This window comes from Malaya genurostris, chromosome 2 (assembly GCF_030247185.1).
Source record: "Malaya genurostris strain Urasoe2022 chromosome 2, Malgen_1.1, whole genome shotgun sequence".
Classification (NCBI taxonomy): domain Eukaryota; kingdom Metazoa; phylum Arthropoda; class Insecta; order Diptera; family Culicidae; genus Malaya; species Malaya genurostris.
In genome coordinates this window covers 268,861,165-268,886,009 of record NC_080571.1, presented here as the reverse complement: position 1 = coordinate 268,886,009, position 24,845 = coordinate 268,861,165, and the positions used below count along the sequence as shown (strand labels likewise).

General features: G+C 38.9%; 2 protein-coding genes across 2 annotated transcripts; one reads left to right on the top strand and one right to left on the bottom strand.

Annotated features, from left to right (window-relative positions):
• Positions 1-1,942: 1,942 nt before the first annotated feature.
• Positions 1,943-2,800, top strand: LOC131429955 (ferritin heavy chain B-like). The gene is made up of 2 exons (XM_058594499.1): positions 1,943-2,234; positions 2,305-2,800. The coding sequence occupies exons 1-2, from the start codon at positions 1,988-1,990 to the stop codon at positions 2,685-2,687; spliced, it is 630 nt and encodes a 209-aa protein (XP_058450482.1). The 5' UTR covers positions 1,943-1,987; the 3' UTR covers positions 2,688-2,800.
• On the bottom strand, positions 2,685-23,178 carry LOC131429954 (protein pigeon). The gene is made up of 5 exons (XM_058594498.1): positions 22,808-23,178; positions 21,369-22,756; positions 20,490-21,271; positions 20,010-20,434; positions 2,685-2,989 (listed from the first exon to the last, which is right to left on the bottom strand). The coding sequence occupies exons 1-5, from the start codon at positions 22,869-22,871 to the stop codon at positions 2,838-2,840; spliced, it is 2,811 nt and encodes a 936-aa protein (XP_058450481.1). The 5' UTR covers positions 22,872-23,178; the 3' UTR covers positions 2,685-2,837.
• Between the last annotated feature and the right edge of the window lie 1,667 nt (positions 23,179-24,845).

Below are 24,845 nucleotides of genomic sequence, written 5' to 3'. Positions count from 1 at the left end.
ATCTTCTTTGTTCATCAAACAGTAGTCTTCTAGCTCTATATCTATTTTCCGCTCAAGCACTGTAAAAATCGGTTTAGCCATCTCTGAGAAAATCGAGCGATAAAAATCATCGCGTTTTTCCGGTTGCGTCACTAATGCCATTATATCTCCGGAACCAGAAGTAACAGCCATCTTCGTACTTGATCAATGCCCCAAAAAGTAAGCTTAAGCTTGTGAAAATTAGTTCAGCCATCTCTGAGCAAATCGAGCGGTAAAAAAAACGGGTGGGTAATATCAGAGGCTGAGCTGGATGACGTGAATACGAATAAAACTGACCTGACCACACATCGGAAATTTTTTCTTCAGTTTAAGCAATTTCTATACCTAACTTGTAAAAATCCGCATCTTTATATTTTCAGTGGTACCTTTCGGAAAGTGTCAAAACATATTTGGTAAATTGTTGCATCTGACACATATAGCAATGTATAAGTCATAAATTAATGATAAGATGATACAATAAAAAAAATTCTTAGAATCTACTCGGTTTTGGCACTGATATGTCTTCCTCATATTAAGAACACTAATGGTTTATGACTATCCATTGTTGGTGTCTGTTTTATTAGCGAAAAAAATGTGTCGTAAGCCCATAGGATTCAATCACTGAAAATATTCCGTGTTTCTATGTGTCGATTTTGTACGATACGCTTTGTGCGATGATTTGTTCAATTCATATGTTTGGAGTTTGATGCATCTTATTTTGGCACTGAATTTCACCTTAATGTTTGTTCATACCAAACCAGTAGCGTCTCGTGACAAAATTGACTAGTTGTGCACTGCTTATGTCCGTTGTAAGTGAAAACCAAGAAGATTGAGGAATGGAGATTCGCTTGGTGTTTTCAATACAATGAGATAACAATATACTTTCGGATGGAATTTTTGATTGAACAAACAAATCTCAGAGATGAGCTGAGTAATTCTTTCTCTTCTTAAATCTGTGCAGTAATTCATGTGCACGGAAAAGACACAGCGACAATAGATACTTGAAATTTTATGGCTGATGTATATGAGATCCGTGTAAATACACGCAATTTCGGTGCGATCCAACCTGCTTTCATCGAATAAATAAAGATTGCATAAAAAATAGTTGAATTTGGATGGGATTGGGGACGCAGTTCATTCCTTGAATTCGACCGTTTGTGCAGTGCACGAGGTGCACATGAGGATGAGACGCCACTGTACCAAACATTAAGAAAACTTCAACTTTGAGTTTTTTGTTTTTGATATTTCACACTACTGAAAATTTTATCATAAATTGCTGAACATATTTCCGATGATAGGGAGTTATGTTATGTTAGGGAGTTATAGTTATGTTAATATTTCCGGTTCTTCCTCCGAGGATGGTCGGTATGGTCGGAGTCGGTTCGTTGGTGGTCAACATACCTACAAATAAGGCTAGTCTTAAGCTCAATTCAGAATTCTTTAGAAAGTTTTTTGCATGGTCGTTCAAAGCAAGGATTTAAATTGGTGAGCACTTATCAAGCTGTTATCCAGGAACCGAAAGTCGGATCCGGATAAAATTCAGCTGTAAAGATTATATAGGGATATTGTACCAATAGTCATCTTATTTGCAGAGTGGTCATATTCTTTTGCCGATCACTAGACTTTCAATCAACAAACTGTGAGATAATGAAATACTATATCTTTGCTTCGTCTTTAAGAAACAATACCGCAGAGGAAATAGATGGAAATTTGTTTTTATCTTACCCTTAAAATCAATCTTTCGACAGCAGATTTCACTCCAATGGATTTTGTAAATGAAATTTCTACTGGACCCGTTACCCTAATATTCATTGGAATCGGAAATTTGTTGCAATCTTCAGGTTCCAGTGACCTCGAACAATTTTTACTGTCCGGAAAGACTCTCCTCCAAAATTCACAAATACCTAAAAACTACAGAAAATAAACATCGAAGCAGTCGCTGCCGAAGTCCAAAAAACTCGAAAGAAATATGTCAGCGGTACGTCGGATTCCATTCCTCAGATTGACAAAACGACTTTTTGCCACAACTGCCGCTCCAGGTCCGAACCAAGAGTGTAACAACAATAGGCCGGAAAATCTGGTTTCCCCGCAGATCAACTCCCACATCCAGGCGGCAATAAATGAGCAGATCAATGCCGAATATGGAGCAGCATACACGTACCTTTCGATCAGCTTCCACTTTGCGAAATCCAGCGTCGGTCTGTTGGGATTCTCAAGTAAGTGTACCGGTTTGGGTGCCTAGCGAATACAGCTCCCGGATCATTTTCCAACTACCATTTGTTCTAGGAATGTATCGATCTATGTCGGAGGAGGAAGTTAGCCACGCCGATAAGTTGGCGCGGTATTTGCTGGAACGCAACGGTTCCGTTGATCTGCGGTCCATACAGAAACCTGCCAGCTGTAGTTGGTCAAACATTGGTACTACCATGAACGAAACCGTTCGGATGGAAAACTCCGTCTCCGAAGCACTTTCCCAGTTATACCGTATAGCGGAGAAACATGATGATCTGGTAACGACCGACTTTATCGTCAGTGAATTCTTCAAGGAGCAAATAGACGAGATACGGACCATTTACCTGCTGATAGCGAAGTGGCGGACATTGGAGAAGGCCCCAGATGGAGTGTATCAGTTGGATAGGGAGTTGTTGAAAAAATACGACTCGGACTAATTGCTATTCATGAAGGTTTATTTGTAGCCTCATTTGGGGAATTGTGTTAAATTTTAGTTAAAACATTGCACAACGGCCCTAATTAAAATTGTAATATTTGAATACTTACTAAACGTCAAGGATGATATTTTATTTGTTGGAGTTGATATTCTACAGCTCAAAATCTTCTACTGAGCTGAGGGTGGTTTCAATTAACAGGTTAAAATCCAACTCATTCAAACTAGCTTTGGCAGTCAGTAAATCCAGGAAGCAGTCTAACGGTTCCTGCATCTTTTGTACGGCACTCATATCCTCGCCCAGATCTGCAGATGAAATCAATTAACCACATATTGGTTGTAAATAATTATTTTTTATTGACATTACCAACATCAGTGCATACGAATGTGAACTTAAACAGGTATATAAAAAAACATGCTGAAAACTTAACACTTAATTTACTGCTGAAAACCGATTGCAATGAGCTTTGCAAAATTGGAGACACCATAAATAAAATGTTTATCCACAAAAATGTAAGCTGACAGGGCAAAGATCAAAGCAAATGCAACATAAACAGCGATAGTTACTGAAATGATAACTAAGTTCCGCCGCACCGTCCGATCGCTTGGCTGTTTACAGGTCCACCTTGGTTTCTCGAACAGGACACACGGAGACGGAGTTTTGTTCGATAAATCCTGACAATTTAGCTGCATGTTGATAGCATTCAGTTGACCATACGTACAGGTACAATCCAACCGTCGATGGGATGTCGATGACAGAGAACTTGAACGTGAGTCAAACGATGATCGTGTTCGTGAACACGGCAGTAGGCAACATAGTAGCGGATTTGCTAGAATTATTTGAGTCAATTTGGTTAGGGATTGCAAATGGTTTACGATGTTAGTTTTAGTGTGAACAAGCAAACAAAAACAGATCTGACCTTTGCCACAGTTTCGGGTTACCCTTAGGGACATGCATTCGACACGTAGTGAACTAAACGTCTATCCGCACTAGACTGGTACGAGCTCTCCGACACCAAATTTTTCTCTGCTGGTGCAGTTCAGCCATAGCCGAAGCAGAAATAAGTCGGATCGTAAAAAGGGGTTTACGTTATTTGGAATTTACTTCGACAAAAGAGTTATGGAAATGGAGGTAACGGGAAAAAAAAGTTATCTAAACGGAGGTTTGAGGTTATGTTTCAAAATAATTACTATGTTGAACTTTTAGTGCCATTTCAAAATATTCGCATTTGCCTATACTATTGCTCATTAGATTAACGAACAAGCGACGTATCCGATCTGTCAGATCCACTGCGGACCTTGACTTTCTGTTTCAACAAACTTCACAAACGATGCGTGATTCTACTTACACTAAAAATCCTGCCAGGTCGAGTCCGCAACATACGGCAATCGGGATGCGAGACTATCTCCTCACACTCTGAAGTACTGACCTGGTCAGGGCTAGTCAGACATAATGGCAGAATGTCAATTCCGACTAAGCCGACTCCTAACCCTCATGAAACTTCAGGAAGCCCATCGATAGCGCTAGATGTAATCAACTGAGCCTAAAATTGTTACGTGTTTTCAATTAAAGTCTACAATCTAACAGCCTCATCTTTGTTCCGAAATACGTAACGCTTGCTTCAGATAGAATTGGAACAAAGACAATTGCCTGTATTTCAGTTATTTATTATTGAATTCAAGATCTTTTTTTTATACAAATGTAGCGTTTTCTTCATACTTTTAAGAAAAAATACGGATAAAATTATTCGTCACGGTTTCGAAGAAATTATCGAATTTTTCCTGTAACACGGCTCATTAGGCGGCGTCCATCGTCCATCGTTTTAGCTATATTATTCCACCAGGTCGTCATCTTATTGATGTCTTTGATAACCTTTTCCTTTGCCTTGAGTCTCCTCTTCATGATTGCCCAGTATTCCTTAATAGGGCGGAACTGGGAGCAGTTGGGTGGGTTAAGGTTTTTCGGAACAAACTGGACCCCTTTCTCTGCATACCATTCCTGAACGACTTTGCTTTAATGACAGCTTGGCAAAGTAGGATAGTATCATAGTACTAGCCATGCAATGATTCTGTACGCTAAGAATCGGCTGCGAAGTCTGTTGAAACAGAAAGGCCAAATTCCACGGAAGGAATGTAATGCCAAGACTTTGCTTGCTTGGCAAATCTGGCTAAAACATTACGGGATGGTCGTGGGATCGAATGAACGGCAAAATTCGTTTTTGGAGACACTTTTTTTGGTATTGTTCCGATGTCATTGTCTTATTTGTAACGAAAACTTTCTTTTTTTTCCCACAGATGCAAATGCCCTGCCAAATCATAAATTTTCTTGCAAATTTGTCGGCAAAAACAAATTTAAATTTGGCTGGAACATCCCCCCGAGCCGTTGCCAAGTAAAATTTTTGAGCTGGGATTTGCCCGAAGTCAGCCTTGAAATAGGTTTCATCGTCCATCAGAAGACACCCGTCGAACTTGGTCAGCACCTGGTCATATAGTTTCCGAGCACGAATTTTGACCACACTATTTTGTTTTATGGTTCGATTTGGCTGTTTGCTAGCTCGATACGACTTGATTCCTTCCCGGAGTCGAGTTCTCCTCACGGTACTATGGGCAGCACCGAATTTTCTGGCCAAATCACGGTCCGACAGATAAGGATTCCTCTTAATCGTCTTCAAAATCTTACCACGCAGTTTCCGGTCGACAGTTCAACTCCGACGATCGGCTTGAGGCTTCCGAATCGTCGTCAATGTTTCCTCATACCGTTTGATAACGCGCCATACGGTATTTCTGGGCAATTTCAGCTGTTCAGCTAGCCTAGATGCAGAAAACAATGGATTTTCCAAATAACTGTGCACAATTTTTTCCCTTCTTTCGGCTTCCATGTTGATTGTTTACAAAGTACAGTCGATTTGCGGAATGTCAAAAATCATACGTGAAGCTGACAAAATTCCCGACACGTGGGCGCCAAGAACTACCAAATCCGTCCACCAGGAGTGCCACAATATAAGCAAAAGTTTGTTCCAATTCTAAATGAAGCATGCTTTATCTGTATTGTGATGTTTATTATACATGTTCGCAGTGTTGTGAAATGCGTGAATAATGTAATATATAGTAGAATTAAATGGTGATAAAATATTATTCTCATTCATTCAGTAAAAACCATTCAAGCGAAGAGGTTGTGTTTCGATTGTACTGGCTCGTGAGTTAACGGCTGATACCGAGACAATTCTAAGCTTCAGGTAGTTAAACTGCCCATAGCAAACGTAATATTCGGGGCGTTTCCCGACTGGAAAGCTAGCAACGAAGGCCATCCCGTTCATACGCACAGAGGTGTAGAAACACAGAGGTGCGAGAGCATAGAAGTGACGAGTCACAGAGGTGCCATCGCATAAAGGTGCGAAGACGAAGGGGTGCAAAGGCACAAAGGTGCTAAAGCAACCCAGTGCTGATCTACCAGGTACCAGAATTTGTACGCTGCGTAGGATCAAAAGAGACGGCATATATCGCGAGGTGCTACACTGCAAGCATCGCATTTGATCGCCACCAAGAGCAAAAGCACTGTACCTGGGGTCAGGTACAGGCAGCACAGCAAGTGCAGTGGTGTTCACAACGACGGCAGAGCAACTGAGATAGCAGTAAACGACAGAAGACTGCCAATTGGAAACAGCAGAAGACTGCCAATTGGAAATCGTTGGAAGAGCTTCACGTCGTTCTTCACGATAAAGGAACAGAGACATCAGCTACAAGGTAGATTTAATTTAATTTATTTTTTATTTCTTATATCTGAAATTTTACTAAACATAAGTTTTTATTTTGGTATTATTAATTTACAAAAAAATTTAATGTAATGGATGATCTTATGGAAGATCATCCGAATCCGATTCCGGATACTAGTAAGAGTTTAAATATTCCGAGGGCTAAACATTATCCACAGGGTACCACTGGGCCATGGATAGTCTATCTTCGAAAAAAAGAAAAGATTTTAAATTTGATGCAAATTACCAAGGATTTGACATCACATTTCTCTGAAGTTAAAGAAATATGTAAAGTTAATAGAGATAAAATTCGAGTTGTTGTCAATGACTTGAAACAGGCGAACGAAATTGTAACCTGTAAATTATTTTCTGTTGAATATCGAGTTTACATTCCATCGAAGGAGGTGGAAATTGACGGTGTCGTGACTGAAGCAAGTCTGACGGCCGATGATTTACTTAAAAATGGAGTTGGTCGTTTTAAAAACTCCATGCTTGAGGGAGTTAAGATACTCGAGTGCAAGCAATTGTACTCAGCATCTATTGTCGATGGAAAAAAGTCGTATCGTCCCTCAGATTCGTTTCGTGTAACATTTGCCGGATCTGCGTTGCCTAGCCATGTCTATATCGATAAAATTCGTCTTCCTGTTCGGCTTTTCGTACCGCATGTTATGAATTGCACGAACTGTAAAAAATTCGGGCATACAGCTACTTACTGTAGTAATAAGTCCAAATGTATCAAATGTCAAGGGCCTCATAAGGATAATCTTTGCGATAAAAATGTTGAAAAATGTGTTTATTGTGGGGAGAGACCTCATGATGATCTTTCAGTATGCGCTGCATTTAAGTTGCGTAAAGACAAAATGAAGCTTTCTTTAAAAGCACGGTCTAAGCGCACATATGCAGAAATGCTCAAAACGGTCATACATGTCTCCCCCTTGGAAACCGAAAACGGTTTTTCAAATCTTATGGAGCCAGAGGAATCTGACTCCGACGGAAATAGTGAAGATACCTCGTTTGTCACTCCTCAAGGGTCTGTTAAGAGGAGATTAACAAACCACAAAATACCTAAAAAGACACCTAAAATTACATCTTCAAAAAAAGATCCCCGTGTTAAAGCTAAAAAGCCAAATTTAAAACCAAAAACTGTGCCTCCTGGTTTGTCAAATTCACAAACCAATCCAGAAACTAGCTCAAGGAAAGACAATAATCCAGTGGGCTCCGTTTCACATTCACCAACAGGATTACTTAAGTTTTCGGAAATTGTAGAATGGATTTTCGCAGCATTCAATATTTCTGAACCTCTAAAGACTATCATAACGGCATTCCTTCCAATAGCTAGAACTTTTTTGAAACAGTTATCAGCTCAATGGCCAGTTCTTTCAGGTTTTGTATCATTTGATGGATAATTTATCATCCGCCGCAAATGATTCAATCACTGTCCTGCAGTGGAATTGTCGAAGCATCATGCCAAAACTTGATTCATTTAAAGTTTTGTTGCATAGTCAAAAATGTGATGTATTTACTTTGTGCGAAACATGGCTTACATCAAACATAGCCTTAAGTTTTAATGACTTTAACATTATACGTCTCGATAGAGACTCTCCGTATGGTGGAGTGCTTTTAGGAATTAAGAAATGTTATTCCTTTTATAGATTAAATATTCCTTCGACTTCTAGTATAGAAGTTGTTGCTTGTCAAATAAACATTAAAGGAAAGGACATTTGCATTGCTTCAGTATATATTCCTCCAAGAGCTCAAGTTGGACAACGACAGCTTAATGAAATTGTCGAAGCCCTTCCTGCTCCACGTTTGATTTTAGGAGATTTCAATTCGCACGGAATGATGTGGGGTTCCGTTTACAATGATAGCAGATCATCCTTAATATATAATATTTGCGACAATTTTAGCATGACGGTACTAAATATGGGTAGCATGACACGGATCCCAAGACCTCCTGCACGTCCAAGTGCATTAGATTTATCTCTTTGCTCGACTTCAATTCGACTAGATTGCACCTGGAAAGTATTTCCTGATTTACACGGTAGCGATCATTTACCAATCATCATCTCAATTAGCAGTAACAAAGGCATTGCTAATTCAGTTAATATTCCATATGATTTGACAAAAAATATTGACTGGATTAAATACCAAAGTAATATTTCAAGTGCCTTAACTTCAATGGAAGAGCTCCCCCCACTTGAAGAATATGACTTCCTCGTTTGTTCGATTCTGGAGGCCGCAGAACAAGCCCAAACCAAACGATTTCTTGGTCCATCGTCTAACAGAAGGCCTCCAAACCCTTGGTGGGACAAAGAGTGCTCAGATGCTAAGCACGCGAAACAAAATGCCTTCAAGACGTTTTTAAAACGAGGAGGAGGAACTCCTCAGAATTTTGAAAAATTCTTGACTTTAGAAACCAAGTACAAGAGCATACTTCGGGCCAAGAAATGTAGCTATTGGAGACATTTTGTCGAAGGTTTGTCAAGAGAAACCTCAATGAGCACTCTTTGGAATACGGCCAGACGAATGAGGAATCGTAACGTAGGAAATGAGAGTGAGGAATACTCGAACCGATGGATATTTGATTTTGCGAGGAAAGTTTGTCCAGATTCTGTTCCTACGCATAGCATTATTAGGGAATCTTTTTCAAATAATGGTTCCATTGATAGCCCCTTTTCTATGATGGAATTTTCCATAGCACTCATGTCTTGTAACAATAACGCTCCTGGGTTGGACAGAATTAAATTCAACTTGGTGAAGAATCTGCCCGACCTCGCAAAAAGACGTTTGTTGGAATTGTTCAACAAGCTTCTTGAGCAAAATATTGTTCCACCTGACTGGAGGCAAGTGAAAGTTATCGCCATTCAAAAGCCGGGGAAACCAGCTTCCAATCACAACTCATATAGACCCATTGCGATGTTGTCCTGCATCAGAAAATTGTTCGAAAAAATTATTCTACGACGTCTCGACACTTGGGTCGAGACGAACGGTTTGTTGTCAGATACTCAGTTTGGCTTCCGTAGAAATAAAGGGACGAATGATTGCCTTGCATTACTTTCGTCTGACATCCAAATTGCCTTCGCTCAAAAGCAACAAATGGCATCTGTATTTTTAGACATTAAAGGAGCATTTGATTCAGTTTCCATTGATGTTCTTTCAGACAAGCTTCACCAACATGGACTCCCAGCGGTTATAAATAATTATTTGCACAACCTTTTGTCAGAGAAACGCATGCATTTTTCACATGGCGATTTGGTAACATTCAGAATTAGCTACATGGGTCTACCGCAAGGCTCTTGCCTCAGTCCGCTCCTCTATAATTTTTACGTAAATGACATTGACAGCTGTCTAGTATCCCCATGTACACTAAGACAATTGGCAGATGATGGCGTAGTTTCAGTTACTGGACCCAAAGCTATTGATCTGCATAAACCATTGCAAGATACCTTAGATAACTTGTCCGATTGGGCTGTTCATCTTGGTATCGAATTCTCTGCGGAGAAAACAGAGTTAGTCGTCTTTTCAAGAAAGCATGATCCCGCGCAGCTTCAGCTCCATATGATGGGAAGAATGATCCAACAGGTTTTGACTTTCAAATACCTCGGGGTGTGGTTTGATTCCAAATGCACGTGGGGAGGACACATTAGGTTTCTGATAACAAAATGCCAACAAAGAGTAAATTTTCTTCGAACAATAACCGGATCTTGGTGGGGTGCTCATCCGGAAGATCTAATAAAATTGTATCAGACAACGATACTTTCAGTGATGGAATATGGATGCGTTTGCTTTCGTTCCGCTGCAAACTCTCATATTATCAAATTAGAGCGAATTCAATATCGTTGTTTGCGAATTGCTTTAGGCTGCATGCATTCGACACATACAATGAGTCTTGAAGTTCTGGCGGGAGTTCTTCCATTGAAGGATCGTTTTTGGGAGCTTTCGTCGCGACTGCTAATAAGATGCGAGGTACTGAATCCCCTAGTTATTAATAACTTCGAAAGGCTAGTTGAGCTTCAATCTCAAACAAGATTCATGACTGTATATTTTAACCATATGTCACAGGAAATCAACCCTTCAAGATATATTCCTATCCGTGTCAGCCTCCTAAATGTCCCTGACTCAACTTTATTTTTCGACACATCCATGCAGCGCGAAGTGCGTGGAATTCCGGAACACCTACGCTCGTTGGAAATCCCAAAAATATTTACAAGTAAGTTCAGGCATATCGACTCTGAGAAAATGTTTTACACGGACGGATCGCGAATTGAAGAAGCGACAGGGTTTGGTATGTTCAACAATAATGTTTCGGTCTCCTTTAGGCTTCAAGAACCTGCATCTGTTTATATAGCAGAGTTAGCAGCAGTTCATTATAGTTTGAGTATAATCGTCACATTATCTCCAAACCATTATTTTCTTTTCACAGATAGTCTGAGTGCAATTGAAGCCATTCGCTCAAAGGCTGCTGGCAAAAATGAACCTTTTTTCTTGGGCAAAATAAAACAGTGCCTGAACGTCATATTGAATAATAATTATCAAATCACAATAGTTTGGGTTCCGGCTCATTGCTCCATTCCAGGCAATGAAAGAGCCGATATTTTAGCCAAACGTGGTGCTATTGAGGGTGAAATTTATGAGAGACCAATTGCTTTCAATGAATTCTATAGCGCGTCTCGCCAAAGAACACTTGCCAGCTGGCAAGCTTCTTGGGATAAAGATGATCTGGGTCGGTGGATGCACTCAATTATTCCTAAAATATCGACAAAGGCATGGTTCAGGGGACTGGATGTGAGTAGAGATTTCATTCGTGTGATGTCCAGACTCATGTCCAATCACTACACGTTAGATGCACATCTCCTTCGAATTGGACTTTCCGAGACTAATCATTGTGCTTGTGGCGAAGGTTACCGCGATATTGACCATGTTGTTTGGACATGCGTGGAGTATCGTGATGTCAGATCTCAACTAATAAATTCCTTGCGTACCCAAGGTAGACTATCCAATGTCCCAGTTCGCGACATTCTTGCTTGTCGTGACGTTCCTTACATGAAACTTCTTTATTATTTCATTAAGTCCATTGGAGTTCCAATTTAAATTTTATTTTATGTTAGATTGTTTTCTCTTCCATGAGCTCAACCAATAGCCAGCTATCTTATATTAAATAAAAGTGATGAACTGATACAAACAAACCTGAAATAGTTATAAGATCATGTACAAAATAAATGTATTTCATTTAATGTAATTTATAATAGCAACTCGCTTGATAAAAACAGTGTTTAGATTAACTAATGAATACCAACATACTAATAGGATATTCGAAATGTATTAGGTTTAAAGTACTATGTATTGTAGATGCCACGGCGAAGAAAAACTTATGTATATTGCCTATGAAATAAACGTATTTATGAAAAAAAAAAAAAAATATTATTCTCTTCCATCGTCGAAAGACCATATGGTTAATTTTAATTAATATTATTCTACACACTTAAAACAGATACTTGAGCTCGACATAATGATATACCGAATTGGATCGGCAACACGGCATTTTACTGATTGTTCAGTAATCCATATGCTCTTTCCCGAAATTCGTTAATGTAATATTCTGATATCTCCGTGAAACGCGTTCTTTTGCTGAAGTTTTGAAAAAATATTAAGCTGAGCTTGTCAGTAAACAACAAATATACCGAAATCAGCGAATCCGTTTGCCGAGAATTCGAACAGTGTGTTAGCTTTTACTGCAACTCGGTGAAACACTTGTCATTTAATGTCTCTTGTCGAATGTGCAAAACACCACGTAGCCATTACTGGTGGAGCGGGAAAATAATATATATTGGATGAATGTAAGAGATTCTTAATTTCTTGAAAAGATAAGTGAAATAAAAAAAAACTTGCTGTTTATATATACTAACAAAAGTCTTCTTATTTCCAAGTAGATGCGTTGAGGAGCAGAGCACTAGAAATAATTGTCTTTAACCGTGATGTTTTTTGCCTTTCTTATATAGAAAGGTTATGTAATCACTGTGAAAACCGACTTTTGAACCGAGGCCCGGAGGGCTGAGTGTCATATACCATTCGACTCAGTTCGTCGAGTACGCAAAATGTCTGTGTGTGTATGTGTGTGTGTTTATATGTGTGTATGTGCCTATGTGTGTATGAAATGGTTTTTGCACTAACTTTTCTCGGAGATGGCTGAACCGATTTTCACAAACTTAGATTCGAATGAAAGGTATTTAGGTCCCATAAAAAATTCCTGAATATTATTTGGATCCGACTTCCGGTTCGGGGGTTTTCACAAACTCAGGTTCAAATGAAAGGTCCCGTGGTCTCATACGTAATTCCTGAATTTCATCCGGATCCGACTCCCGGATCCGGAAATATAAGGTAAAGTGGGTTAAAAATTGTATACAATCACTGAAAATGGGGAAAAACCTTGAAAAGTTTTCTAAATCGACCTCAAATCTTTTCCAATTGATAGTTTTTATCAGTAGACGGTCAAATAAACCGATTTCGGTTATTCTTTTAAGAATCAAAGAAAATTATTTTGAAGAATACCACAGTATTATATACGATAGTATGATTGATATGCGAAAGGCATCATTACACCACTAGGTGGATTAAAAAAGGTTTTTTCAAGGTTTGCTTTGCTCCCCCTTTCCCCAGCCTTTGCTTTTGTGATATTTATTTCTTACAATATCATAATCCTTTCTACGTTCGATTACTGATGACTCGGCAACTCAGTATTCGAATTATAATCGCTTTGGCGGAGCTAACAGTAAAATTGGTTGATGAGAAGTTCGGCAATAATTGACTGTTACCAAATTTTGTATTGCCGAGATTTCTCAGTAATTCTTATTTTGTCGAGATGATTACCGATCTCGCGGCTGTGCAAATATCGGTATTTTTGGCAGAGATTCAGCAATAAAATTTAAGTGTGTAGTGAATTTATTCAACTAAACTCTCAAATGACAAATTAGTATAGAGTCTACAATATGATATGCTATAGAGCCTTTTTGGAAACCAAAACTACTATAGATACGAGCACCAACAGGTAAAAATCATTGTAAGTATATCGTTTTCTACCTTACTCGTTGAAAAATTGAAAATTACACATGGTGTAAATCAAGGCATGTCGTATTGGGAGTCTAAAAAAAGGTCGAAATACGAAAGACGGAATAACAAAAGGCCGAAATATATAAGGCCGACGATGTTATTATCTACCACATAAAGCCGAAATTTCGGAAAGCCGAAGCATAACAGGCCGAAATTTCGGAAAGCCCTCACATAACAGGCCAAAATATATATATATATATATATATATATATATATATATATATATATATATATATATATATATATATATATATATATATATATATATATATATATATATATATATATATATATATATATATATATATATATATATATATATATATATATATATATATATATATATATATATATATATATATATATATATATATATATATATATATATATATATATATATATGTATGATGGCGAATGAGTGAGTTACAAGATGCTGTTAAATTTTTTCACGAAAAAAGTTACATTTTTAGCGGTAATCCACTTGTCTATATTAGTTATAAAAAATTAATTTCTTTTACCTGAGCAGAGAAGATATTATTTATTTGCTGGTGTGTCAACTTGACAGGGCTGGGACCTATAGAGATATATCTCGCCCGTAGAGGTTATATGTTATTATTTCTGATTATTGTATTATTTTCGATTGTAAAAGTTTACATTGACTCTCGATTATAGTTTCGCGATGTCGCAACACTGATTACTCCGGGACGCGAAAATTCTTTCTCCCTCGAATAAGACATACACAAATTTTCGTCGCGAACCCGCATGCTCACGCGTTGAGAGCATCACCGGAAGTGAGAAAAAATATTTATTTAAATTTGGCATACGGTATGCCGCATACCTGCAGTTTGTTGTTGCTTATGTGATGACGGACCACATTTTTTTCATTTTTCCTCTACCAACAACTGTCTTTTGTGATAAACTTTGTAAGTTCTTTTTCGCTGATCTAATTTGTCGCCGATTTTTGGTGTTGTAAAGTGCTGTGTTCAACTAGATTTTCTAATTTCATTTCAAAAATTGAGAACTGATTTTAGTTTTGTTGACTGTGAACAAGGTAGCTAAGCCGAAAATTTTCTTACATAATTCAGAAAGCCGAAACAATTCTTTCAACCCCGCGGACCCACATGGACCGAAGATTGCGGCCAACATAGATATTTACCAACGCCATCTGGAAGACTCACATGCTAAATTCAATTCACCGGCCACTAGCGATCGCCAGCTGAAAGCTGAATTCTCGAGAATCCGCGACTCCGATACTAAATTACACAATGATAATATTCTAGTTTTAAGTTAGACGATAATTAAGATTAGAAAATACCCTTGGCATCTTAGAGCTTAAGCAGTGTGCCTTAATATTATATTACATTATTGAATCAAAAAAAATTCTTTCAACCGGTTTGCCCGGTTTGCCGGTTGAATGAATCGTTTCGGCTTTCGGAGTTTCGGCCTTCTGAGATTCGGCTTTCTGAGTTTCGGCCTTCTGAGTTTCGGCCTTTTGAGGTTCGGTTTTCTATTATGTACGGCCTTTTGTGTTTTCGGCTTTTCATGTTTCCGCCTTTCGTATTTCGGCCCTTCTTAGTACTCCCGTCGTATTTTTGGGAGTGACTTTATATAACATCAATTAACATTGAAATCTGAGTTTTCTGTCTACTTTGAAGTCAAATTCGGTTGAACTAATACCGTTTTCGTTTTAGAACCTACACGCGGGCGACTCTGACTCCTAGTAAAACGAACACGTGGTACGCGCCCTAAACAACAACTCATATAAAAAAATAAACAAACCCGATCCTAAAAAATTTTCAGAACAAAACTGGAGTCCGATCTAGAGCGACCCCAGGTTGCTAAAACAAACATAATCAATAAACGAAAACGGTATAAGGGTGGCATTACTAACAGGAAACACCTTTACATTTTTTGGACTGTAAATATGCATCTTTCCAGACATAAAATTGAATGATTTTTTCGTTTTAATTCCGGATATCGATAATCGCTCTAATTAATTGAATGATTGAGTGAGTGAGTTGTGCATTTGTTAATTTCTTCACTTTCAGAATTTGTACGAGTTATTCATATAAAACATATTTTAACGCATTCTTCTGTGTCTGTTTTTGTTCTTTCAAATGACCAAAAATTTTTAGAATTTTTTATATTAGTGCTGGTTGCGTGAAAGGGCTCTATTAAACTGTACCAAATGAAAGCGAAACTATAGCATGAGAAAAAACTGACGATTTCTTGATTAATTATTTCACTAATTATGGAGCTACGATCGTGACTTATCTTCCATACTCGTTCAGTAGAAACGCGAGACTAATATTACCTTTATGAAAAAGTTCCCGGAATTTATTCAGAAAATTTAAAATACAAAATTATTCATCAAAATCGATATTGTCCCCTTCAAAGTACTACGCATCGACTGAAACACACTTATGCCAGCGCTTAATCCAATCCTCGAAACACTTTTTATATTCAGTTTTCGGTATGACCTTTAGAGCCATCTGCGATTTTTCCATAACCCCATCTCGGGTGCTGAAATGCGTTCCGTCACACAATGCCATCGTTATCCGTGAACATTTGGCAAAAAACGTGATTAATCCACCTAGCAGTGAGAGGATACCTTTTTTTATCAATCCGCATGTGTTTTTTGCATGGATATTCTTAGGTGTTTTAGGTCTGACATTATTTTAATTATCGTCGTTTTAAACGGCAAATTGAGATTTTAATCACTCATTACTTTGTAATGCCGAAACTGCAAATCGTATAGAATTTCAATCCTAACGTGTGACAATCGGTTGAACATTCCATAAGATGTCGAAGTAAGTTCCACTTTAAAGTTTTTCGTCATTATTTATGGTACTTCCAGAGCCGGTATTCAGGAACTAGCATAACCCAAAATGATTCGAATGGCCATAAATTAATACGCCGAACAATTTACATCTTCTATATCGGTATGAATTTTAAAAACTCATCATCTGTAATTCCAGATTCCTTTAATTTGAATTTTTGTTTTTGAAGTTCGATTTGGCCTTTTTGAGAAAATGATTGAGCTTCGAGAAACGATTCGATACTGGAACCGGAATTCTAAAATCGGTGTAGCCGAAATCAGTTAAATTCACCTGAGGAGTGTGTGGACATCTTTCAGAAATTGTAGTACGAAATAAAATTTGGGGGTACATTCCGAATCCAAAAACGAATACGGCTTAAACTGAAATAAATTTATTTGGTAATCGACTATCCAAATTTGCAAACCCGATAAACCTGATTAATTTAAGTGAAATGGACATTTTTATACTAATCACTCTGTATCTCCTAAACCAGGAGTCGGATCTGACTAAAAAGTAAGATATTTTATAGGATTTTAAGACCTCTCATTTGAATCATAGATGATCTATGAGAAAAATGAATTGCATTATTTTAATTTTGTTTCACATATCATCCTGTGGTTCCGCAATCAGAAATCGGATCCATACGTAATTCAAGAACCTTGTTTGGGAGTATACTACTTTTCATATGAGTCTGAGTTTGTAGAAAACGGTTTAGCCATCTCTGAGAAAATTGAGTGAAATTATTTGTCACACGCGCATTTGCTGATCTCGACGAACTGAATCGTACGGTATATGGAAGTTATGTTCTTCCAGCATTTATTGCTGTAAGTAGTTTGAATCAATATAATTTGGAATTACTTTCAACTCTAAAATGCTGATACACAGAAAAAAAAGATGAAACTTACACGACATGTAAACCGATAGTACTATGAAATAGACATCAGTTGAAACGAAAATCTGATTTAAAACCATAATTCATGTAAAATTACATTTAAATTGATTTAGTTTTTCATTGAACAAGACTGTATATTTACAAACCGCTTCGTTTTATAATGTAAATTTCCATTGAATTGCCTGCTCCAAATATGTGCATGAAAATAAATGTAAAATCACAAAATATTTTTTTCTGTGTATCATCTAGTTCACATATGCCATATTCGAACGATTATGTTGCCAAAAACGAACCGTGCTAAAATCGGTCCAAAGCAAATTGTCATGAAAAAGGATGCAGTCATACACATACACAGTCTTTTTGGTACTTCGAAACAATTATATGTAACAGTATAAAAATCGTGTTTTATGTTGCTCCCAAGCATTTCTTTGCCAGACAGCGCTCAAAACTTCTACTGCTGGAATAGGGGGAAAAGTCGTTTACACAAAAATTTCGATATCTCCGTTAAAAATGGACGGATTTTAACAATCTATGGCTTGTTGAATAGGTATTACCGTGCGGAATCTAAGTCTGAAAATATATTCTGTTTTCAAGGTCAATTGTGACAGATACTGTCAAAAAACTGAAAATTTTGACATAAAGCTCCGTATAACTCAAAAAGTAAACATCCTATCTTAAAACCAGCTGAATCGATTGGTATATGACATTCGGCCCTCCGGGCCTCGGAAAATTTTTCGAAAGTTTGAGCGAATTCTATACCTATTTTTTATATATATAAAAAAAGGTGAAAAAGAAACGAATACCATTCAGCAACCACCGATTCCACCTAATTTGGCTCCCTCAGACTTTTTTCTATTCGGTCGACCCAAGAAACCGCTCCGTGGAACGCGTTTCAGCACCCGAGATGAATTTTGAAGAGATTGAAGTGGACAATATCGATTTTGATGAATAATCTTGTATTTTCATTTTCTGAATAAATTCCGGGAGCTTTTTGATCAAGGTCACACTTGTTACTCGTTGAATCTTGAATGTCGAGTTTCTGTCAAATGAGCATAAGTAAGTAGGGGAAACCGGGGCTGGTTGGCTGAGTGTCTTTTATGAACAAACTTTTATGTACAGTGGCGACATCAGTAGTGATTTTGGTGGGGCATTGTTTCACTTTTGTTTTTTTTTGTAAATCGTGATTGTTCGCGAATACATTCATTGGGATACGTGGGCCGAATAAAACGTGGGAAGTCAGAAAAGTGTTTTTTGAAGTAGAAAATCGTGAAAAACACGAATCTGTAATTGGCCTTTAAGGGCTGAGGCCAGTAGGTCGCGTCAAACCACGTGGCTCGCTGTGCGTATTACATTTCTCTCCATGCTCTCTCGCAAATGTGCAAAATGACTCTCGATGTGGCCGGGTGGCCAAGAAAGTTTTGATATTTTCGGTTACAAGTTTGACTACATCACATAATATCCAAGAAAGCTGCCGCTTGTTTGGCGGCCTTTTTGAGCCGATTTTATTTTTCTCTCATGTTTCGTTACGTTACCAGGGATCTAAAATGGCGCCGACATAGAAATCGACGTACCTCCACAAAAATAACTTACACTTCATTTTCATCGCGACAACATATATGTTTTTATGCACTAAATTAAATTATCTAGACATTGTCAGGATAGATTTGTGATCCATGCCTTTGAAGGCGAGATATTCAATGAACAAGTTGAAAGTTGTCGTTTTCAGCTATGCAATTCTTCCTTCAGAAAAAAGACTTTCCCGACCGCTAAAGCCAAACATTCATTCTGAAATTTTCTCAGAATAATCTAAACTAATTTTCTAAGAGATTGTCAGTTGTGTTTTTTGATATTCGTCACCGTTTCTGAGAAAATCTGATTTGAAGCGTGAAAATAGCCCTTTAAAACGCCCTAAAACACACTGCCCTCAGCCGTTAATGGTCGCCTGTCGAAATTACCCGACTTTTACCAGCAAAATAGGTGTAGGGTAAAATAATCAAGCAACAAGTTTGGTAAAATTTTGTGAAGCTGAAAATGATTCACAAACACAAAAGAAAATTACCAAACCAGACGATTTCGTAACTAATTCGCCCATCGGCTTAGAATCTGCGGCAGATGTAGCCCTTCCCGGCAGACCTCTTCTCCAAAAAGAGTGAACGATTTGATTCGAAAGTACGTGAAGGTCGTTAAAATAAGATGTATTCTATTAGTTTCAACAGTCTAGAAATCGACTGAATGAAATAGCGGTTATTAAAACTTGCGAAAAGGATACTCCAGAGAATGGACTCGAAACATTCTCCAACACAACACAACTTCAGGGGCATCCCGATTAAAGCATGTGATCGGTTTAGAAAAATAGTCTGATTCATTGTGAGAACCCGACAGTGCACAAATTGAGCAGTTGGTTTTTATTGCAGCATTTCATCGATCAGTCATTCTCCAATTTGTCTTTCGTTGACTACTGATAAGAGTTGAACGAGATTCCTGACGACTTCACGTCAGAGCGAACATTAACAAATAAATCATGCAATGTAACAATTTTTCAGTCATGCCAGGAGTAAAAATTTAGAGCATTCGAGTGTCGAGCAGAAACATTCAAAACAAATGAGATGGAACAAATTTCGGAATGCAAGAAACCGAAGACATAAACAAGCAAATTTGGATCGTAAAATATAACTCATCAAACGTCACAATAACAATAACAAACATCACAAACACAGAACAGCCTTTGTTAAAACAACAGAAAACTAGACAAATACCTTTTGGCTTGTATTCGCGTTTTTTGATTTGCGAATATCCGCGCAAATGGACCGAGTTTCCGGAGAGTATATTCGTGGCGTGCTCCCTACCCTTCAGCATCGTACTGACCGGATGGTTCCAGTTGTTCAGCAAGCGTCTGGCACGTGACCGGGGAAGCATCATCAGAATGCTCAGCTTTCGTTGGATACCCTCGGTCGAATCGTCCATGTCGGCTATGATGACCTTGACCACGTCAATCTGCAACTCCAGTACGTGGTGTTCGACGTATTGCATAAAGTTGTCAAACGTTAGTGCCCGATAACCCAGGTACGTGAAAAAGGATGAGTATCCCAAAGGAAATGGAAATGCAAGCGATTCCGCTGCCAGACAGTATCGTTCCAGTAACGTGAATAGTCTCAGCTGTTGGGAACTGCTCAGTTGATCCCTAAAAAAAATGGAACTTGTGAGAAATGGAAGTGTTTATGTAGCAAATATCATACACCAAAGCGAATCCTCTTTCAGTCTCCAGCACCAAATCCAACCCAGCTGTTTTGCATACAAGCATGCAGAGAGCGCGCGATTGTTCCAGTTGTGCCGCAACGTATCTGGTGGCAACGGCATGCACGTGCGACGGAGCAGGGTTACTATCGTAGAAAGCATTTTTCAACCATCGGAATCCGCTAACCTCTTTGACGCTGTGCTTCACTAAATGCATGCTTAGTTCCCTTAGATTAACATTCAGCACCAGTTCCTGTTTGCTGGCCGTGCAAGCTTCCGTTTCAACGAACGGCAACAAATCGTTCTGAATTCGTCGCGAACTGGCAGCAGCGAATTCAGCCGCAACATTCATGATCGGGTTTGCCGGAGACATGGGAGTGGTGCAGCGAGACAGTGCCTCCGGTTGGTAGCAAGTCAGTGAATACATCAATTTTTCCGTCACCTGTTCTTGAGCAAAACGAGCTCGCTCCTTATTGTCGTTCAACCTTTCCCACAGGCAAGTCCAGATATCCTTACGGTACGGTGACAGCCGTTGCTGGGGCGACAGTAACATCATCGATGTGTTATAGAGAGTTTCGTGTGACAGGCCAACGTTTAGATTGGACACCTTTGCCTGTATGGGCTTCGAAGTGTTACACGTGGTCAGTGGCAATAGCCGAAACAGAGCCAATTGGTCCTGTGAAAGACCTTTCTTAGCGGATGCATAGGACCCGGAAATGAGGGCTTCTTTTAGCAGAGGAACCGTGTCCAAATGGAGCGGACGTTCCATAATGATCCTCAAGAGCTTCGATTAACGAAAAATAAATATATTAAACACTGTTCATTTCGATAATCAATTGACTACTGACATTAAAAATTAAACCAAAGCTTTACTTTCTTACCTCTGAGAAAATGCTTACGATATCCCCGCTGGAATGGGCCAAAAAATAGTGCACAATTGCCAACCGGTTGTCCACCGAAGTGTCGTTGCGGAATGCCTCAATCAGATGTCCCTTCGGAATGGTGATCGAAATCAGATCCAGCGTGACCGAATCGTAGCAAATATTGTTGGTGACGAAGCATGGCACCAAATGGGTCACCGGTTGTCTCGTGAATGGTGGGCACACAATGTGACAGCACGGCTCGTGTGACACTCCCACATCCAGCAGGTGCATGAAGATGTCCGCCTGAAACACCAGCATGTGATGATCGCCGTGCATCGTAAAGGTTGGTTTCATCGATTTTGCCTTCTCCCACGGAATGCCCGGAATGATGCAATGAATTACGCAGCCATGATGGAGGATTGTGACGGAATAAGCGAAATGAACGTCGCAGATGCTCTGCGATGTGGACGCCTCCTCGTCCGATTGTTTGATCGGTTGATACAGGTAGTAGTGGCAAACGTACAGCATTCCGACCGGGTCACTAACGATGATCAGGTTAAGAGAGGAATCATGAATGCGTAACGGAACTGTATCGTCTTCGTAGATATCCTCCGTTCCCGAGCTAGACGTTGGAATGTTTGGCAAATTCAGCGGAATATTTAGAACCGTTTCGGTACGGAGGTCGTCATGGAACTGGAAAGCCGATAAGGTAGGCTTCATTTTTTTCTCGGTTAAACCGTCGTCTTTCTCAAACAAAGTTTTCGGTGCGGGCTTCATGTGAATGTAATAAAGTGCCTGCACAGATGCGTCCCATTGAGCCCAAACAAACCCCTTGGTAATCGTTTCGCTTTTGAGACATGATTTGTCAAAATACCAAGCAGCCGGATTATTGTAGTCAAGTTTGGAACTACTTCCGATCAGATCATGTTCGCCCTCAGTCAACTTTTTCTTCAAAGTTGCAGTGTACACAATAACCTGTTCGTGGTGGATCAACAATATGAATTTGTCCTGTTGGCTCTTTTCAAAAGTAGCTAAATTCCGCCACAAAAACTGAGCCATCATCTGATGGTCTCTACCCACTTCCATCAGCATGAGTGGCTCAACTTCTTCATTTCTTTTAATTTCTACTAGAAAGGATCTATAAATGTGCGTCTTTCTTCCAGACTCTACGTGTTTCGATTCTTTGACGGTATAAAGTAGCAGAGTCTTGGTCAAATTTACAGAAGCTTGAATCACATTTTCTCTCCCACAAAACGTATATAAAACCTCCAGTGATTTGTGTTTGGGGGAGTATGTTCCAATCTTACTCTTTTGATCATTGCGATTGATTGGATGGCATGAAATCCAACTAGCGAGCAAAGATCCATCCTGCTCCTTTCCCAAAATCCGCCACTCAATAGCGATGTCTGAAAAATAGAGATGATTAGGTCAATTCCAAGAATAGTAAAGCTACTCACCTTTACTTCCGGCAATCGAAAGCAAACCACAAAAGTTAGCTGCGAGGTTTTCTTGTTTCAACATCTTTGATTAAACTAGTTTCACAGTTAAGTGAATTCCGTCACATCCATTCAGCTTTTACGTACAGAACCTCAACCGATGAGAAAATCGATAACTCACGAAAAATTGCTATACCTTATCAAAATTCAAATAGTTTTGTGGTGGTTTGTAACTTACGTTACAAACTATCGAGATTCAGAATCAGTACACAATAGCTTTTATTCCATTTAGGAATAGAAACACAATTGAGAAAAAACTAAATTGGTGCTGCAATTAGACGATATCTAGCACTATACGACAAACACGAAACACATCTATTAGTGATATCAGCGTCGCGACGCTATTTGCCAACAAAGTCAATATATCTTGACAACTAAAGGAAGTGATGCCATCTTTCGCAATGCATTTTCGAGTAATTTAAACTAGTCTGAAGGGCGAAATTTTACACCGAAAATAACCATAACGTTCGATTCAGGTAATAACTGCCGTTGTGAGTGAATTATAAATGGTCGGGTTTAGGATATTTGTACCCGAAACACGACCTGACCCAAGGGTCAGATCACATTAATAATACACATGCAATTTCTAGCCTCGCATAAACGACAATTAATTTGCGTTTTCACATTAACCTTCATTGTAAAAAAAGTTAATGTGCAGTTAATTTATAGTCAATGCGATACAAGCATAGAAAAAAATGAATTGTCAGTGGTGCACGCTACTACCCGCTTGTGAAGAATTCTGGCAACCGCCAGAAGGCTGGCTGAATTCCGGCTGCTGTCAAAATTGTCCAGGCAAAATTGCGTCATTATCTCGTCGTACGTGTCTTGTTTATTTCCCTCATCTCTCTTTTTTCTTTTTTTTTATTCGACTTCATTTGATGTTCGTCAATCCCGCATGTACGTACAAAAAACGAATCTTGAGACGAGGTAAATGAGATTGAAATATGGGTATGTTAGGTAGTGAGAAAGTAATGTTATTGGCAATAACATTTTCCATGATTAGTATATATGAAGGGCAATAACTTATAACCTTTCATATGTATCTTTTATTGAAAAAATAAAACCAAAACGCCGGTCAAAACGGTTCTGCCAATCTTGTATGGCAAGAATCCGACAGAAAAGAACCGTTTATAACCGCTAGGTGAAATTCTCTGCCGGAAACGGTTGTTGCATTTTTGCCAGTCTTTTGGCGGAATTCTGCCAGAAATGGCTGGCAGATATATCCAGCCGTCTGGGGGGAAATCTGCCCGGCGCGTACAAGTGGGATTAAGCACGATATCGGCCCGATCGTAGCGCAATCGGGCCGTCATCGGAAATTCTGCACAATTTGCATCAACCGCTCAACCTGAAAAAAGTTTTGCGCTCACAAGATACCAAACAAAGAATTATTGAGTCGATGTCTCTCCGATAGCATGAAAAAGGGGCATCGGAGATTTTGTTTTGTTTACATAATATAGGTTTTAACCTTTAGCTGACAGTTCGTGCTCGCATCGCATTCGACGCAGTCCAAAATTTCTTACGGTCGCGACGACAGAAACAAAGACAATACAGTGCAGTGAACAATAGAGTGTACGAAATGGGCAAATACGATTTAACAAAGCCTGAAACTTGGTCTACAAGGCCAAATTCAATTTGTATTGATTTCAAGCGCTGCAAAGTTAGACCAGCAGCAACCGAAATTGAAATCTTGCTTAAGGAACGAATGCATCTAAACGTTAATGATGTAAGTGAGATTCAATTCAACAAGGCGTCGAACTGTGTGTACATTATGTTTAAACGTGAAAAAGATGCAATTGCATTTGCTTCGGTTAATAACGGGGTGCACAGTATTGATCATGACAATGTTAAATATAAAATCCCTGTGTACTTGGTGGACAATGCCATAGAAGTACGCGTGCATGACCTTCCCCCGCAGACCAGCGAGGGGTATGTTCGGGAATGTATGTCGCAGTACGGTGAAGTTCTTTCCATCGAAAAGGAAGTATGGCGGAATTTTTTC

Coding starts and splice junctions, on each gene's coding strand:
- LOC131429955 (XM_058594499.1), top strand. CDS start 1,988: ATGTCAGCGGTACGTCGGATTCCATTCCTCAGATTGACAAAACGACTT. Junction 2,235..2,304: donor CGGTCTGTTGGGATTCTCAA/GTAAGTGTACCG, acceptor CATTTGTTCTAG/GAATGTATCGATCTATGTCG.
- LOC131429954 (XM_058594498.1), bottom strand. CDS start 22,871: ATGTTGAAACAAGAAAACCTCGCAGCTAACTTTTGTGGTTTGCTTTCG. Junction 21,272..21,368: donor TCGTAAGCATTTTCTCAGAG/GTAAGAAAGTAA, acceptor CGTTAATCGAAG/CTCTTGAGGATCATTATGGA. Junction 20,435..20,489: donor GAAAGAGGATTCGCTTTGGT/GTATGATATTTG, acceptor CATTTTTTTTAG/GGATCAACTGAGCAGTTCCC.